The sequence below is a fragment of the Rosa chinensis genome, chromosome 1, assembly GCF_002994745.2.
Source record: "Rosa chinensis cultivar Old Blush chromosome 1, RchiOBHm-V2, whole genome shotgun sequence".
Lineage (NCBI taxonomy): Eukaryota > Viridiplantae > Streptophyta > Magnoliopsida > Rosales > Rosaceae > Rosa > Rosa chinensis.
Window position 1 is genome coordinate 62,245,385 of NC_037088.1, and position 17,786 is coordinate 62,263,170.

Genomic DNA, 17,786 nt, shown 5'->3' on the forward strand with positions numbered 1-17,786 from the left:
GAAAAAAAAAAAACTTTTGTTTTTTAATTTTGAAGATTTCACTATTGCAATTTAAACTTTAAAAAACCGCGTACTTAATATATTATCAGAACTAACTTGTTGGAGAAGTGATTTTTTTATAATGTAACTACGTGGAAGTTTTTTTTTTTTTTTAGATCACTCGAGATGCTTTTGAGTAGAGAGACGTGCATTGCTACCCTGGAGATCTGGCCTCGTCAATTGGACCCATTAGTCGGTGTGTTCTAGTTCCCAAGTTTCCATTGTTATGACTAATCATATGCCATATACTATTGTGTCATTTAATTTCTAACCAATAGCTTTCAACCAATTAATTATGCGAAACATTATTGGAGATACATCAAAAGTGAGACGGTAAGGATTGCACCATTGTCAAGCTAGTGAGCATGCCTTGTACTCAACTCATGATTATTGGCTTCAGCGAGTGGACTAGAGAAATTGTCACTCATTGAGCACATGGGAGCCATGAGAATATTGTATAAAATATAAAGTGGGTGAAGAAAAAATAAATTAGAAAGTGATACATTTCACAATTATTTTAGACTTGTATTTACATTCTCTAGTTATAAATGTGTTATTTAATTATGTGAAGAGAAATGAAGATATACAATAATTATTATCTTGCTACTTTTTAATGTTATATTGTTGTTTGTAGCTTAACTACGCAGTTTGATCAATATAATTCTACTTTATGGTATCATATTGTTGTCTTTAACTTAACAATCCAGAGTTCATGATCTAACTTACAAGAAATTGGCGAGGATTTTTTCTAATTTTCTTTTGTTACGGCACTTTAATAACTTAAAAGTATTTATTTAAGGTCAATTTATAATGAAGTTGTGATTATTTTTAAAATTGAGATTATTAAGCTAAAGAAACATTCCTGAATGTAACTCAAATTCTCTGCAGAGCTCTAAATGAGAACGTTTTTTTTTTTCCCTTCTGAAATATAACTTTATTAACTCATAATAGGCTACATCAGTTTGGGGAAAAGTTGTTCTCAATAGAGAACCCTGGTACTAAACCATCATCTTAATTTTTTTTTTTGAAGTACCATCATCTTAATTTCACTTAGCAGTCCCAAGTATTTATTCTAAATAACAATAGAGCACAAAACAAATATTAAAGAAACCTATCCATTATTGATTAATGCAACACCAAGCAGAGGGCAGTTCCGTCATCTCAGTTTTCCAGGACGATTCACCGAGAAGGCACCAGAAAGGAAATATTGGGCAATTTTGGAATTTCCGGCCATAAAAATATTATTACCGACGGGAATAAGAATGCTAACGTTGCTTCCTCCTAGTTTTGCGCCTTTTATTAGAGCTTTGAACAAAGTAGTTCTCTCTCCTCTCAGCGACCTGCTCTCCAGTTTCCATTCCAACCAAACCAGAGAATTTAGGGAGTAAGAGAAACATCAACCAAATATAATATCAGCAACCCATTTTCACTCAAGCTCACTCACACTCAAGCTTACCCAATAGGTATGTTTCTTAGCTTTATGTATCTTTGTAATCATCACCTGAATGTTTCAAACTTTTGACCGTTTCTGGTTCTCTGGATAGTCCCATCTTTTTCATCGTTTCTTTCTTTCGATTATCTCTACTTTTAACGTCTGCGTTTCTGTCAAAGCATGAAGGGTAACTGTTCATGTATCTAATTATTCTGGAAAACTGATTTTCAGACTTTTCTTTTTGACTGTTCTGTTTTTCTCTGTATGTTCTCTCTTTTTACCTTTGTGGGCTTTGTTTTTCTTCCCAGGAAAGATATCTGACCTGAAAATTAATGGTTTTTGTTCCAAATTTGATTTTGGTTAGATGAATCAGAGTACTAGTTCTGATTGTCGAAAAAGATCGGTTCTTTTTTCGGTCTCTAAAATTTTGGAAAGTCTGAGTTGCTGATTGCCTTTTAGTTTGGCTTCTTGGATGTCTTAAAATGTTCTTTACATTTCTGGTGCAATCTGGTAAATCATGTTAATTTGAATTGCACTCTAATCTTTATGGTGCTATTTGCAGCTTGAAAGTAGAAATCAATACATGGGACCAATGGAAGAGGGAGCTGCTGAGACAAATTACACCAAGCCCTTGGGGATTCGATACATAGAGTACATAAAAAGATCGAAGATTTCATACAAAACCCACCAAGTTATTGTTTTGATTGTTACTTTTCTAGCCTATGCAAGCTACCATGCTGCCCGGAAAACCACTAGTGTGGTCAAGAGTACTCTTGATCCTGCATCCGATGAGGTGGGGTTGAGGTTCTTGTCATGGAGGATGAGTTACTTGGGTCAACCAGGGGAAAGAAGGAGACGATTTTCGTGGATTCTTGGAGATGGATGGGCACCATTTGATGGATCAGATGGAACAGCCTTGCTTGGTGAAATTGATGTAGCTTTTCTAGCTGTTTATGCTATAGGAATGTACTTTTCTGGTCATTTGGGTGATAGATTAAATTTGAGGATTTTTTTGACTATAGGAATGGTGGGAACGGGTGTGTTTACTTCGCTGTTTGGAATTGGGTATTGGGGAAACATTCACAGCTTCTATTACTACCTTGGGGTTCAAATGGTTGCTGGTTTGTTCCAATCGACGGGGTGGCCTTCGGTGGTTGCAGTGGTTGGTAATTGGTTTGGGAAGAAGAAGAGAGGGTTGATAATGGGGATATGGAATGCTCACACTTCTGTTGGGAACATTACTGGGTCTTTGGTTGCTTCTGCTTTATTGCAATATGGATGGGGTTGGTCTTTTGTAGTGCCTGGTTTGATGATTGCTACAATTGGTGTGGTGGTTTTTCTGTTCTTACCGGTTAGTCCTGAGTCTGTGGGAGTTAGCGAAGAGGATGAATTAGACTCTCCAAAGAAAAGCGGGGCGGAAGAGACTGAACCATTGTTGACATCAAGGGCAGAGGTGAAGGATCAACCTGTGGGGTTCATTGAAGCTTGGAAAATTCCTGGTGTTGCTCCTTTTGCTCTTTGCCTGTTCTTTTCCAAATTGGTGGCTTATACATTTCTCTATTGGCTTCCTTTCTACATTAGCCATACAGGTAATTTCAACCTCCATATGTTGTTTTGGATCTGTGATTTGATTCATCAAACTTTGTTGTTGACTAACATTGAATTTTCACACATATTGCAGCTATTGATGGGCAGTACTTATCAGATGCGGCGTCTGGTACCTTATCGACATTGTTTGATGTAGGAGGTGTGCTTGGAGGAATCCTTGCCGGACATATTTCTGACCGGTTAGATGCTAGAGCAATAACAGCTGCTAGTTTCATGTATTGTGCTATCCCTGCTCTCTTTTTATACCGGAGCTATGGAAGCATATCCTTGACTGTAAACATTATCCTTATGTTCATCACCGGCATGTTTGTTAACGGGCCATATGCCCTAATAACAACGGCCGTCTCAGCAGACCTGGGAACACATAGCTCGTTGCGTGGAAACTCGAGGGCATTGGCAACTGTAACTGCTATTATCGATGGAACTGGCTCCGTAGGGGCTGCAATTGGTCCATTGGTAACTGGCTATATTTCTGCTGAGAGCTGGAGTGCAGTTTTCACAATGCTGATGGGAGCAGCTCTAATTGCAGGGTTGCTTCTAACTAGGCTTGTTATAGCCGAGGTTTCTGCAAAGATCGAAGAATCAAGAATGCGTAGGGGCTCTACTTCAAGGTCTCAACCTGCTGTAGTTGATGTGTGACGATATATAAGCAGATTGTGGTGGTTTTCATCTTTTATTGTATACACAACTTCTGCTTCAAAGTTCAGAGTTCTTGCTCATCAAATGAAGAGGAGAACCTCTATTTAGGGACAAAGGAGATGATTTTCTTAAGCCTTCCCCATTGATTTACTTATAGAACTGAACTGGAAGTTCAGGAAGGGAAAGAATAGAAAAGGGGTGGGAGTTTTTAGTGTTGTGGTTTGTAATATATGTATGTGTATACATTTTTTTGTATGTCTTATGATATTAATCTCAGCATGATTCAGATTTCAGAATGGTGACAAGCTCACCAGAAAATTGAAATTTGTCATTGTCCCTCTTCTTCTATGCTCTGCAAATAACACCATCTGCAAACTAACTCTGCTTCATATTAACCTCTGTTCAGGCGATCAAACACTTAAAAATGATTTGACACGAAATGGATTAGCGGTGCTAGTGATGACAATTGCCCGTATATTTCTACACACCCTACTCCCTTAAACAATTTGCTTCAACGATGAGAGAAAAAAGTGCTCACGCAAAGACGAGAGAATGAAGAACTAAACGCAATGAAAATCGGACTCTTTCCGGTAACCAACCACATGCAGGGTGACAAACGTGATGAAATGTGCTACTTCTTTAAGGTTTGATGAGGTTTTCCACTCCCGACGCTACGTGATAACTCTGCATTGATAACTACCGACGCTAGAATACTGTTATATGTCTTAATATGGCACGATTCATGCCGAATTCTTGTTGCTACGTGATGAAGATGACCAGTTAAAACAGAAAGGAAAGGAGCTTTCGATCCTTTTCAATTTGGCAAAGGCTTATCTAAAGTAAGCAACACCACTAGTGACAGCAGAAACTTCCTTTTTTGTTTGTACTATTCCCATGGACCACTCAAATCCTCACTTTGAAGCCCTGAGCTTTGTGGGGCAACCATAGAAGTGGAATGTAGGTTCGGAGCCAAAACCCTTTGAGCACCTGAGTGCTTGGCTCTGCAGCTACCAAAACGAATGGTGGAAAACAATGGCTTTTGTCTCCAAAAGATGAGTATTGGTGGGAAGTTTGAATTTGGGTCTCAGATAATGGATTAAAGTAAAAGACAATGACTTTGGTATGGAACTGGTGTATTCATCATCAGCTGTGAGTCAGATTTTTCCCATTGAAAAATGGTTGGTGGTCTTTCTTAACAAAAGCTTGAAGATGCCAACTATATTGTTTGGTGGTAAAGCCTCCTCGGATTCGGCATGTTTTGTTTCGTTCCTTGTTGTCTATCCAGTCTTTTGTTTACTAGCTAGTTGCCTAGTTCCAATGTAAAAGGATACATTGCTAATGCCCAAGTAAGGGGAGTGAGTTCGACTATTACTAAAGGAGTGACATTGAAGCATCACATTTTAACACTTGCACGCCACTTTAAGTCTTATACACGTTTGTATAACCCGAAACACAAACAAATTACGTTCAACGTTCCCATTTTGTATTTTGTTTCCAAGAATCCGATAGTGTAGGGATTTGCCTCCCCTGGTCCTAGAATTGAACGGGACCCTATTTAAATACGATTCTGCGTTTAAGATGACATTGGTTGGTGCATTATAAAACTGGTAATAGGGAATAACATTGCTGGAGAAGGAAACAATATTCAAGGTGATGCTTGCATTCGTGGTTACGACAATTGCCAGAAAAATAGATGGAGACAACGATGGTGACGCAGTTTCTGTTTTGCTTCGACGTTTTCTTCCTCATCCAACAAAGTGTGCCTAGACAATGGGTTTATATAAACAATTCTTGTAAAGCTAATCAATCAGATTCGGTTTCTTATTCACCACATATTTAGATACTGACCTAGGCCTTTTACTAAATTATTCAAGCACTAAGATTAAAGTAATGACCTTCGTTAATATTTATTAATGAGATTCCAACCGTGCATGAACCACAAACAAGATATCAAGTCTCGAATCACCATTATAAAAGTGTTTGTGACCTAATCTTGTTCCAAACTTTGTGTTGGGTTCGCTTTCAAAATTAGAGATGAGTAATGCCTTCACCAGATTAACTTGGTACTAGACAAGCCAATATATGACTGACTCATGGGCTGAACTGGGCTGAGTCTCACAAAAGGGCACAAGCTTTAAGCTCAGACAATAGCCCTGAAAAACCCCTCATCTAGATGTTTATCCAGCCCAAGAGTGGCTTATACCTCATACAAGTGACTCCAGCACTTGTAAATATACAAAGTTATTGAAAACTACATGCAACAACTTACCAAGCTCTAACTGTGTAAACTTTCCAATCATCTCTATCGCTTGAGGCTATCATGCTATGCCTCCCGGGACACGTAAATTCAGTAATTTACAAATGAAATGTGGTAAGATGTTGGCTAGGGTATCATGCCTGGAAGTCTGGAAGTGGTGGCCTAGCTCAGTCTTGTAGTTCCAATACAGGAGGGTTTATAAACTTAAAAGCAAAAACTATGGACCTAGCAAGAGAGCCATCAACCAATATAAAAACTAAAACATACAGAAAAAGGACCCGACTGCTTATTCTTCATCAGTTACATGATGCTCAACAAGGCTAACACGTGGATAAAGCCAACAAACAATTCAGAGCATATCAGTTAAACTACGAAGTGTCAAAGTAACAGGGCTAAACGCCTTAAAAGGGGATAAAGCCAACTTATAACTTGGACTAATCTACTCTAAGGTGATGTGCACTTCATAACTTCATAAGCTGATATGAACTCCTCCACACTTTTTAGGGTGATCAAAGGAAATATAATAAATCAGATCAGAGGGACTCTTCTTAACATCAATTGAGGCAAGGAAGCATGTAAAGATCGATTTCAAGAAGTCAAAACTCTGTTTTGGAAATCAGTCTACCTTTAAATCATTAGAAATTGACCTAATGCTCTTGCCCAAATTTGAACACGATTTGGAATTCAAATACCATCAGCTTCCAATCATGTAAATTCACAGCTTAGCTTAGCATACAAGCATATAACGATTCTCTAAGTCTTCTAAAAACTTTTCATGAAGGTTGACTGATTACATACCATGAAGCTGAGGCACATGTTTTCTGAGGACAAAATCTGTTCTACTGATTATAAATGGAATAATAATCTATAGTCACCTCATACTCTCATGGGATCTAATACATGCCCATTTTTGATTTCCAAGTACAAAAAAAGCTGAATTATAACTAATGACTACTCTGAATATATGAACCCCCACACACCGACTTGGAATGGTGAATGAGTGTGTACAATCAAGCACAACCTCAATACTTGATTAAAACCATAACAAGCCATAAAGCATCTCTAATTCAACACCCATTTTTATTTGAAAAGCTACATATTCATTTTAACTCCAACTGATGACCATTCTCAATGTGTAACCCTTCACCCTCAGACTTGATAACTACAAGAACACCCTCAAATCTATATCAAAATCATAATGATTCGTAACGCATCTCTAATCCAATACCCATTTTTCCTTTCGAAACCTCATATCTACCAAACACTAATCACATGTAGAGCAAAAACTACTTCAAAGCCTTTCACTAACAGTAAAAAAAAAAGGGTACAAATTTTTCATCTCAGAGTAAACCTGAAGCCTGAAAGTAACAAATTCACCCCAAATTATATCACTTTTTCTTTACTAATATCTCTTTCATCAACTAAAATAAAAAAATTAGGAATCTCCCAAAATCAGAACCTGGGTTCGAAACTCCGCACAATCTTTCGATCATTGATCAAGCTACTGATCCTAGTCGTCGTCTCTCTTCTTGGGCTTGCGGTACTTCTCCTCAATTTGCTTGGCCATGAAGAGGGCGGTGTCGGCGAGCTTCTTGATGTTCGGAACGGCGTAGTTTTGGGCTATGTAGACTCCGGTGACCGTGCCCATTATGAAGGAGAAGGAGCTCTTTATGATCCCCATCACCGATTTCTAGGGTTTTTGGGATTTTTTGAATCCGCCGGGTTTTTATGGGGACGAATTTGGGCTCTCAGATCTTCAGGAATTTTGGCCTCATTTCCTTCTTTACGAGAAAGGAGAGATTTGTCAAATGACTTAAATGTCCTTATTGGTTTCTACTCGACTCTATTTATTTTGCTAAGGTTTTTATGCTTTTGTTTTTTTTTTTTTTTTTTACTTTTTTATTTGTAAATAGGCTAGTTAAGGAGCTCAACAGTATTGATGTGAGAACTCTCTAATATGTGCACGCCTGCCCCAAAATAATGGTCCTTCATCAACAACCTTGTTAGCAACCACAATTTGTTCCCTATAGATATACGACAAGGAACATATAATGTATATCTACAATATTCAGATTGCTAGAAAAGTGTTGTTTATATATATTGAGATTCACGTCATGTTCTAACTTGTCATTTAAAAGTAGTGTAAGTAAAATTTTGCCAACTAATACGGCTAATCTATACAACTCGTTATAGTTTTTATCTCATCGGTTATGTATTTTCTTTCAATGATTATATATAGAGTTAACTAGTGCCAATCAAAATATTCTGGTAGGAAAAGGCGACTCTAATAAGAGAATTCAAGTAGCAAAGAGTGGGGCAAGAGCCATAACCGACAACAATCCCGGTGGCGAAGATCGATCAACCAACATGCAAAGACAGAGAGAGAGATAGCCTACAAAGAAATTGCCTAGAGGCCCTTTAAATAAACAGAGAAAACTGAGGGGCAAAACCGTCTCTCTACTTGCGGGGTAAAGAGACTTAAACGCATTGGCAAGGTCAAACTAAATGAATGGTGATTTGATGACTAAGCTTTAGAATAAAGTAACGTATCTAGATACGATGCACATTTAAGCTTTTAACTTTTTAAGAAAACCACTATAGATATTTCAAAGAAATTTGACCATACTTTTGAATCACATTCTACCTTCATCATTTACAAATTATGTAACAGCCAGCCAGTAGCCGACCAGGGGAACGAGACTCAATTATGTAATCTAGTCTTAACAGTTGATCATCCATATCTCTGAATTTTAGTTCTTAAAACAATGTTGAAGAATTCATACAAGATACATTATTTATCACATACAGACGATGTTTCAAAATGTTATACTAAATTTAAAAAAAATCATTTGGCATTTTGGCCTACCTAAAGATTCCCAAACCATGATCTTTAGAGATGACAAAAAATCTAATCATGGATTATCTTGTTGTTGTTTTTTTTTTTTATAAGATTATTTTGCTGTTCTTGTAATAGTTGTCAGTTGTCCATTAAATAGTCGTTAAGAATTTGGGGATTTTGGGGATCTTGCTCTTGCTTTCCACTCTGCGAAAAAAATTGACGAGTCAAAAACTCAAAATATAAAACCCAGAGCAAAAAATAAAATAAAAAACCCCATCCCTCTCTCTCTCTCTCTCTCCCCCTCTGCGAAAAAAGTGCGACGCGCGTGGAAATTGCAGAACCCGCCCCACCGACGCTACAGCGTCAGCGTCGTCTCTCAGCTCAAATCAGGTTCCCCATTCCTTCCAATTTTCCCTCCCTTCTTCAATCGAAACCCGTTTCTTCACGCTTCAATTTTTGTCAATTTTCAATTCGACCTCCTCTATTTTGTAATTTTCAGATTTTTTTTTTATAGGAATTAGCTCTCCTTTGTGATTGAAATTTTGGTTGTATAGGTCTTGAATCAACTTGATCATCCATTTCTGACGTTTTGCGATGATTTTGATTTTGATCGCCACGGATCGTTTTTTTTTTTTTTGGGTCAATTTCACTAAATTTGTAGTTTAGAAGCATTTTAATAGTTAGCATTCTTGATATTAGTGATTTTTTGAGGCTGATTGAAGGATTATTTGCAGGTTATCGGGTTTCGATTTGGGGAATTTACCATTTGTGTGGTTATTTTGGAGTTTGGTGGGGTTTTCGAGCTGAATTGAAGTCGTGTGGGATCATGATAATTCAGTGGTGATGAGAATTTTGGAGTTGGAGTTTAGTAAAGACACTGATTTTGTTACCGATGGGGTTGCGGTATCTAGCCATATCTGTGGTGTGTACAGCATTGAGCTTTGCTGGTCTCCAGTTTTGGACGGAAACGTCGCTAGTTAAACTAAAATCGGAGGGATTACTTGCGGAGAATTTGATTCCGGCGGCCAATGTTGGCCATGTTGTTGATCTGCTTTTGGACTCCTATGCCACTGTTGCACTGTTGGCAAATTTTGTACTCAATGCATTTATTTTACTCGTTCTATCTCTCAAGGTAATTCTACCGAATTCTGAAACATTTCGTGATTGTAAGTTCGATATAGTTTGCTTAAGCTCTTTGTGGGAAATGTGCATAATTGAACATTAGTGCCTATAGTTTGCTTAAGCTTTTTGTGGTGGATTTGCAGCCTGTAGTATTTACCCGTGATATTGCGGTTACTTTATTTTGCTGTGTGAATGTACCTCTTTAAGGATGGAAAGGTCAAGAAATGAATTGCACGCATTGTCTTATAGAGACGATTTGTTTGTTTTGAGACACCACATGTAACCAGGATTTGAATGGAGTGTTTACGGCCGTTATTTAAATGAGCCGACAAGAGTGTTAGGCCCTTTGACCACTGCCTCTGTTTGCCTTGGATGAATATGAAAATATATAGGTAAGGTTGTTTTAATCACTGAAATGCCTGTTTCTAATTTACAGACTATATTCTTCGGGGAGTTGTATCCTTCTGAAACTCGGAAACTGTTCGAACGCCTTCTCAATTATATAGTTTACAAGGTAAGTCTTTTGACTTGTGATTTTCTTAGACATCTCAAGAAAACTGCACCTTCAAGCATGTCCATTCGATTGAGGACTTCATTGACTAGATAAATAACAGTTACCATCACAGATTTTCCTTCATGGAATATGTGCCGCTCAATAATTATTTGTGCATATGACTAAATATCAAACAGGGTACGTTTCTACCACTGGTTATTCCTCCAACGATATATCATGCAGGCCTGTGGTCAGTCTGGTTGATCGTTCTTTGTTCTTTAAAGGTATATTTCATAATTTGAAGAACAAGCTGTTTATTTTCTTACAAAAGAAGAAAAAAACTGCTTATTTGATTGAGTACAAAAGTAACTGGACTTATTTGCATGTTATACTTGTACAGATGTTTCAAGCTTTGGCTAGAGATCGACTTGAACGATTGAATGCATCTCCTTCAGCTACACCATTGACATATTTTCGTGTGTATTCAGTGTTGTTGTTTGTGTTCACTGTGGATATTTTCTGGTATTGCTTAATTCCTCCGTTTTCTCTGTCTGTGTTTCTTTAAAGCTGAGAAGCAAAGTGTTACCTTATCTCTTCTCAAATCTTTCCGTGGACATATGTTTCAGTCACTAACTTTTTATCTTGCGAGTAATATAGTAATTCTTGATCGTTTGTTAACATTATTTGCATTATTTTTTTGGGGGTGCTTGCAGGATAAGGCTTTGTGTGGTGATATACAGAACACTGGGTGTATCTATGTTTCTCCTGTTATTATTTGAGCCCTTCAGTATTGGATTTGAGACACTGCAGGTAATGCTTTTTCAACATTACTGGCAACCTTGTCAATGAATAGATCTATTCGTAATTTTATTAGATTTTTTGTGCAATTTTATAACTCGAGCTGACGGGGTTGTTTAATTTGTCACAATTTTGTTGTAGGCTATTTTGGTCCATGGATTTCAGTTACTTGATATATGGCTCCATCATTCAGCATGGAGCGATGCAAATTGTGAAAGATCGAAATTATTTGATACATCAGCAGCTGGTAATTCTCAAATTATTGATTTTTTATTTTATGGGATGTTTACATGCTTAGACTTTTTATTTACTATTTTCATCGTGGTTTCTAAGTGCAGGTTTGTTGTTGGAATGGAAAGGCAGTCTTACTCGGAATCTGGGTTTTGTCCTAGACATGGCAACATTGTTAATGGCACTTGGTCACTACGTGCATATTTGGTGGCTCCACGGCATGGCATTTCATTTTGTGGATGCGATCCTTTTTCTAAACATACGTGTAAATATTTGTGTAAATATTTCATTCCACATCTATTTGAACATTAGAAGATCTATTTACTTTTGTTAATTAATGAATATAACTTTCTACTAATGGGATTCGTTATTGAAATTTGGGCAGGCCTTGTTAAGTGCTATTATAAAACGTATAAGAGGGTTCATGAAACTGAGAAAAGCCTTGGGTGCTCTCCATGCAGCCCTTCCAGATGCAACATCTGATGAACTACGAGCTTATGATGATGAATGTGCGATCTGCAGGGTATGCTGAGCTTTTTTATTTTTTGTACTTTTTGCTTATCATTCAGGCTTTTTGATTTCCATGACTTATTGGAAATGTCAGGAACCTATGGCCAAGGCTAAAAAATTACACTGCAGTCACCTATTTCATCTTCCATGCTTGAGATCTTGGTATGGTTATACTGTTTGTTATGGTCTTTATTACTTTTTATTTATTTAATATTCGAGTGTGGGATAAACAAAATGCTGAAAATTATTAATTATTCCAGGTTGGATCAAGGTTTAAATGAGGTATATTCTTGTCCAACTTGTCGCAAGCCACTGTTTGTAGGCAGACCAGAAAATGAGGCACATCCCCGCCATGAAGAAACTTCGAGTGATGAGCAGCTGGCTCGTCAAATAAGTTCAGGACTTGATAGACAAAATAGTTCTGGACATACACTCCCTACAGGTGTTTTCCCCAATCAGACTCAGAGCCCTGCAGAAGGTCCTTGGAGGTACACTTCCTTACTATTGGCAATTACTTTCCCGCCATTAAATTCTTGCTGAATATCCTTTTTTGACCGAATGATATTGAAATTATATATGCTCAAGGCAACTGTTATAATTTCATGGAAGACGGACCCTGATTTTGGGGTCCAACAGCCACTATCTGTACCATCAGACTAGCTGCATCTACGTATCTAGGTTAAATTGGGGAATTTTTTGTTTGGGTGTTTTTGGTTATACTAAATATATCAATGTGTACTTGAATTTCATTCATGGAAAAAGTGAAACTCTATATGTGGTTGCATAATCCTTTGAATTTCGTGTGTGACCAAAGTCGTCCTCCTGGTTTTGCCGTAAAACTATTTTATTGCAAGTAACAGCAGCAAAGTATTTTCTCCCTATTAGGTTTTGTACAAGAAGGGAATAAGTTAGAGAGTGAATTCAACATGCAAAGGATTGTCATTATCTCTTACTGTTTTATCTATAATATTTCATACATGAAGCATGACACATTTCTTCTTATGACCCATAGGACTGCAGGACTGGATCCAAATTGGCTGAACACCTGGCCAAGCCAGGGAGTTGATGGGGCAGGTCCTTCTACTGCTATCGGATCTGTTGGACTGGGGAGAGTACAGATGATGATGAGGCATCTTGCCTCTGTTGGAGAAACCTATGCCCAGACAGCCCTTGAAGATGGTGCGTGGAGCCTCTGGCCTATGAATCCGTCTCAAGCTGCCGCAACTGGTCAACCCATTCCTCCTGCTGACGATGGAAGATACCCAGTAGGAACGCGCAATTTACATATGAGGTCCCCCTCACGCACTGTGAATGACAACATAGCAAACATACTTGCTATGGCCGAGACAGTACGGGAAGTTTTGCCTCATATGCCCGATGACATAATATTCCAGGTACAGTTTTCCTGCAACATGATGTGATAATTGCTACATTACATATTACTGAAGGCGTGCATTCACCTTCTATATCTTTTTTCATTTTGCAGGATTTGCAGCGGACAAATTCTGTTACAGTTACTGTGAATAATCTTCTTCAAATGTAACGAGGCGCTGTATTTTCGTTTTTGTTGTAATGTGTTCCGAGTACTCAAAAACTAGTTGAGGCCGCTCGCTCGCTCAGTGTATATAAAGGATTAAAGGCTGCTCACTGAATCACTTTTACCAAAGGAAGAAGGAAAAGGAGGCACAAGTATAGTCTTTATTTTTGTAATTCCCCTGTGAAAAATAAATTTGCTTTGTATCATTACAATTTACAGATGGATAGGTTGTTATTTACCATTTCGCTTGGCTCGGCCAGATAACTTCAGTTCATCAGTAAATCTCCTTCTGTGGTCTTGATCAATTAGACTTTGCAATGTTGTTGCGTTGGTGTAAAATTTACGTTAAGGTTGGGTGGGAACGGGATGAAATCTGCTGTCCCCAAAAATCATGTGCCAAGCCTGTCCCCATATTCTGATTGGTCCATTAAGATTAAAAAATGAAAGAAAGATTAAGATAATGATTTTTTTAATCATTCTAGGCCAATCAAAACATGGGGATAGTGTTGGGAGAGGGTTTTTGGGACAGCAGATTTCCTTCCGGTGGGAACGTGGAAGTTGGAAACTGCGTCGTAAAAACATGGCCGCCGAGGCAACCGGGGATGCAGGGGTTGTAGAAGACAAGAGGTGGGTTTTTTCGTCAAAGCACGAGTAGCGATGCTCGTGATGTCGCGCGCCGTCTGTAGAAGCCGTTAACAAAACAACAAAGGGAGTAGTTCTTCAAAGAGTCAAAGTCAACATTCACGTGTCAAATAAACCAACCCAAGTTTGTTTTATCTGATTTGACTTTTCCATGTAAAGAATTTTTGTTAACTAGAGAAATATAAACCACTAAGTAAAGGATCTGGAGTGTTATGGTGATATACTAGGAGGATGAGCTTGCAAACATGTTACAATTATATGTACATTGGTCGTTTTGTCACAACATGAACGAAAGTTAGTGATTTGTATCATTTAAAATGAAATCAGAAAATTTAAGTATTGGTTATGATCAAAATTGAAGTTCATATATTATTAATAAGACAGAAGAAAAATTTATGTATCATCTATGAAACTCTATTTTAAAAGACGATGAGAGTAACGGAAAAAATTACAGTAAAACTTGTGCGTGCCTACTTATGTCCTTTGTATATAAGAAACGTTTATCAATGCACTATATTTATGGATTTGCCACTGCCTTTTGTATGGTCAACTTTGAAAATTGTTATAAAAATATCATGTTAGTTAAACAAAGTCTACCATGCGTGTGACATCTCTCAAACAGTTTGTTATATGATCTCATATGATCTCAATTCTCAAGCAGTGAACACGTGAATATGAATCCTATATATGAATTCTATGTCACCAATTGATTAATCTGATTCATCACCTTCATCCCCCTAATATATTGTAACAATGTTTTTATTTGTTGTCTCATTATAACCTGAAATTAGGGGTGGGCACTTGAACCCGGAAAACCGAACCCGACCCGGACCCGTCCCGAAAATTGCCGGGACGGGACGGTTTCAAAACTTAATTTTTCACTGTTTGGGCCCGTCCCGTCCCGTCCCGTTTTAACGGGACGGGCTTCGGTTTGAGTCGCTGGAATCCCGTAACGTCCCGACCCGTCCCGATGTATTAAAACTCATTTTGTTTCTTCTAGCAGATAACTCTCGACCTCTCGTTCATTCCTCTCGACCTCTCATTCTGTCGTTCACAAGCCAGTGAGACACCGATCAACAATAACCGAGTGAGACACCGATCAATTCACCTCCATCAAGGCACAAGGCCGAGTGATCTGCAATTCACCTCTATCAATTCAGCTCATAAGCATCACCGACACCGAGAGTCTGAGAGTAAAGCTGTGGTGGCGGACGCACCGATCGATTGCAATTTCCCAAAGTTCCTGGTCATCAATTTCAGTTCACCGATCGAATTTCTGGGTTCGATTGCTCTCCAGCCTCTCCTTTGCACTCCAGCCTCTCCTCCTTTGCTCTCTTCCATATTCTGACCTTCTGGGTTCGATTCTTCAACCTTCAGTCGAAGTCTTGCTTGGACGCTTGGTAAGTTGCTGCTTTGCTGGGTATTCAATTAATCAATTATTCTGGGTTGCTCTTGTTTTGCCGTTTTGGATGATAATTTACCAGTGATCTAACTCTCAAGGTCATAACTGAAACCAATGAATCATGGGCTAAACTCGTCCAATTGCATGTTTGTGTCTCAGATGATCAATGTCATCGGCAGGCCTCGTCGTCGTCGTCGTCGAATGTCGGGAAGTTTCCGGTGGCGGAGCCCAGATTGGCCAAGAAGCGAGCGCCGTTGAGTAATCTGACGAATCGGAGCAATGTGTCCAATAGTGCTTCGAAGAGCTCGTTGGTACGTTCGAATTGGGTTTCTGTTTTTGGTTCTTGTTTCTTGGTTTGGTTTATGTGGGGAAGAAAAGAGATCAGGAAAGTTTGAATCTTTGCTTGATTTGAGTGTTTTCTTGGTTGTTTTTTGAATGTTGAACTGGTTTTTACTTTCCCTTTTCTGTGAATGAAAGAAAGATTTACTTTTTGTGTGCCTAGTGTATTCCTAGTTGAAATTGGTGAGCTTGTTCATGTGTATATATAGGGTATTGTATTCTGCTCTTTGTGAAGTCTAGAGCAAGCTTGAAGAGTTGGAAGCATCTCCTGCCTTTAGTGAAAGATTGCTCTGGGTTTAAATTTTCACACATTTGTGGTCTCATTGTGGGTTGAAAAGATGATTAATTGAATGAATTTCATATCTGAAGGTACCATGCGCAAGTAAGATTGCCAAGGTGAAAAAGGGTTCTCCTGCTAGCGCCAGTAACAGAGGAAGTAATGTACCTGCTTCGTTCAATGTTAAACCAAGTGCAGTTGTTCTACCAAAAGTTACTTCTATCCAAAGGAGTGTTGAAGTTTTCCCAAAGTTTACGTCTGCCCAAAGGAATGAAGAAGCTGCTCCTAGCTCCATTGCCAAAATTATCCCAAAATTATGCAGATTTGGTCTTCTTTCAGTTCTTTGAGTTGCAGTTTGCTTATTATATCATGTTTTTCTTCTTGTTTAGGTTTAGATGCAGCTTGCTTTAATGGAAATGTAGAAATGCATTAGCTTTAGTTGCAACTTGCTTTGATACTTTGGTCTTCTTTGAGTTGTAGCTTGCTTTAATGGAAATGTAGAAATGCAAAACAGGGAAATTGATGAAAGTGCAGGAGATTTTTTTTTTCCTTTCGGGATGTCCCGGTCCCGTCCCGATCCCGTCCCGGTCCCGTTCGGGTTCGGGATGGTCGGGATCAATTCTCAAAAAGTGCCAAACCGTCCCGTCCCGTCCCGAGTTTTATTTCCGGGTCCGGGACCGGGATCACCAGAATTTCGTCCCGTCCCGTCCCATGCCCAGCCCTACCTGAAATTATTGATATGGTCTCCCATTTTCACAGTGGGGGTCCTTGTCAATTAATGGGGTGGTTAATCCTCTCTATATCTTACATTGACAATGAAGCTATTTTTACGGTCCCATTTTGCCATTTTTAAATATCCATTGTCCCATTTTGCGCACCAGCTATGTATACTAGTCCCTTGTAGTAAAGTGATATGTAAATTTTTCTAGGTTAAGTGAAGTGAGTAGAAACCAGAAGGTGCACGAGACACGGATCGACAAGCATGAGAATCTGACGGAAATTTTGATGAAGGTTTTCGATACAAACAAATAGTTACAAGTTCACTCTAACTTCGTAATCCTACATGTGTATTATCTTTTGTGCCCTTTATAGGGCACAATTACATACATCTTGTCCCTCTTTCTTGATCAAGTATTATCATGTATTTAGTAGTTAATTAGTTAATACTATGGACTTGACCACATTCCCCTCGAAATTTGAATTTACAACTATGTAGTTCCAATGTATTGGCATATTTTACTTGTGTAAGCTATTGTAGTCTAAAAAGTTGATTGTGTTGCATGTTCATTTTAACTACTTCAACATTAGTGTTTAAAAGAAGTGTTCCGCATGCTGATTAATTGGGATTTGGGACCTAATCAAACACTTACTTGACGGGAAAGCAAGTAATATCTTAAATTTGAAATGAAGTTGTATAGGAAAAGATCTTGAAAAGTACAATATTATTAAGCCAGTTAAAAAACAATAAATTGTAATGTATTAAACTTCAAAATAACGATAAATTAAAATAAAAAAATAAAAAAAAACAAAACACTGACTGAAAGTCTGAAAGACTGTATGACAGTATCAGATGGTGGTAAAATGTAAAAGACTAATAGTTGAACCCTAGATGATTAATGAT

The 17,786-nt window shown here is 38.2% G+C and overlaps 3 protein-coding genes and 1 long non-coding RNA gene across 5 annotated transcripts; 3 read left to right on the forward strand and 1 right to left on the reverse strand.

Moving 5' to 3' along the window:
• The first annotated feature begins 1,329 nt into the window (after window positions 1-1,329).
• On the forward strand, window positions 1,330-4,006 carry LOC112199085 (putative glycerol-3-phosphate transporter 1). The gene is made up of 3 exons (XM_024340168.2): window positions 1,330-1,502; window positions 2,034-3,060; window positions 3,153-4,006. The coding sequence occupies exons 2-3, from the start codon at window positions 2,055-2,057 to the stop codon at window positions 3,716-3,718; spliced, it is 1,572 nt and encodes a 523-aa protein (XP_024195936.1). The 5' UTR covers window positions 1,330-1,502; window positions 2,034-2,054; the 3' UTR covers window positions 3,719-4,006.
• Window positions 4,007-7,248: 3,242 nt separating this feature from the next.
• LOC112175877 (short transmembrane mitochondrial protein 1) lies at window positions 7,249-7,782 on the reverse strand. Its single transcript, XM_024313626.2, has one exon. The coding sequence runs from the start codon at window positions 7,654-7,656 to the stop codon at window positions 7,486-7,488; it is 171 nt and encodes a 56-aa protein (XP_024169394.1). The 5' UTR covers window positions 7,657-7,782; the 3' UTR covers window positions 7,249-7,485.
• Window positions 7,783-8,989: 1,207 nt separating this feature from the next.
• Window positions 8,990-13,810, forward strand: LOC112199162 (E3 ubiquitin protein ligase RIN2). Of its 2 annotated transcripts, none has more exons than XM_024340236.2 (13): window positions 8,990-9,204; window positions 9,549-9,946; window positions 10,373-10,450; window positions 10,627-10,713; window positions 10,830-10,951; window positions 11,143-11,239; window positions 11,369-11,474; window positions 11,566-11,735; window positions 11,844-11,981; window positions 12,063-12,130; window positions 12,229-12,456; window positions 12,981-13,362; window positions 13,455-13,810. In XM_024340236.2, exons 2-13 carry the CDS (start codon window positions 9,707-9,709, stop codon window positions 13,509-13,511), a joined length of 1,773 nt encoding a protein of 590 aa, XP_024196004.1. In that variant the 5' UTR covers window positions 8,990-9,204; window positions 9,549-9,706; the 3' UTR covers window positions 13,512-13,810. The 2 variants fall into 2 exon arrangements, with proteins under 2 accessions (XP_024196004.1, XP_024196044.1); XM_024340276.2 differs by having other exon boundaries at window positions 8,995-9,204; window positions 11,566-11,723.
• Window positions 13,811-15,149: 1,339 nt separating this feature from the next.
• LOC112181802 lies at window positions 15,150-16,712 on the forward strand. Its single transcript, XR_002929108.2, has 3 exons — window positions 15,150-15,547; window positions 15,709-15,860; window positions 16,258-16,712. It is a non-coding gene; the product is annotated as an uncharacterized LOC112181802 (long non-coding RNA).
• Window positions 16,713-17,786: the final 1,074 nt, after the last annotated feature.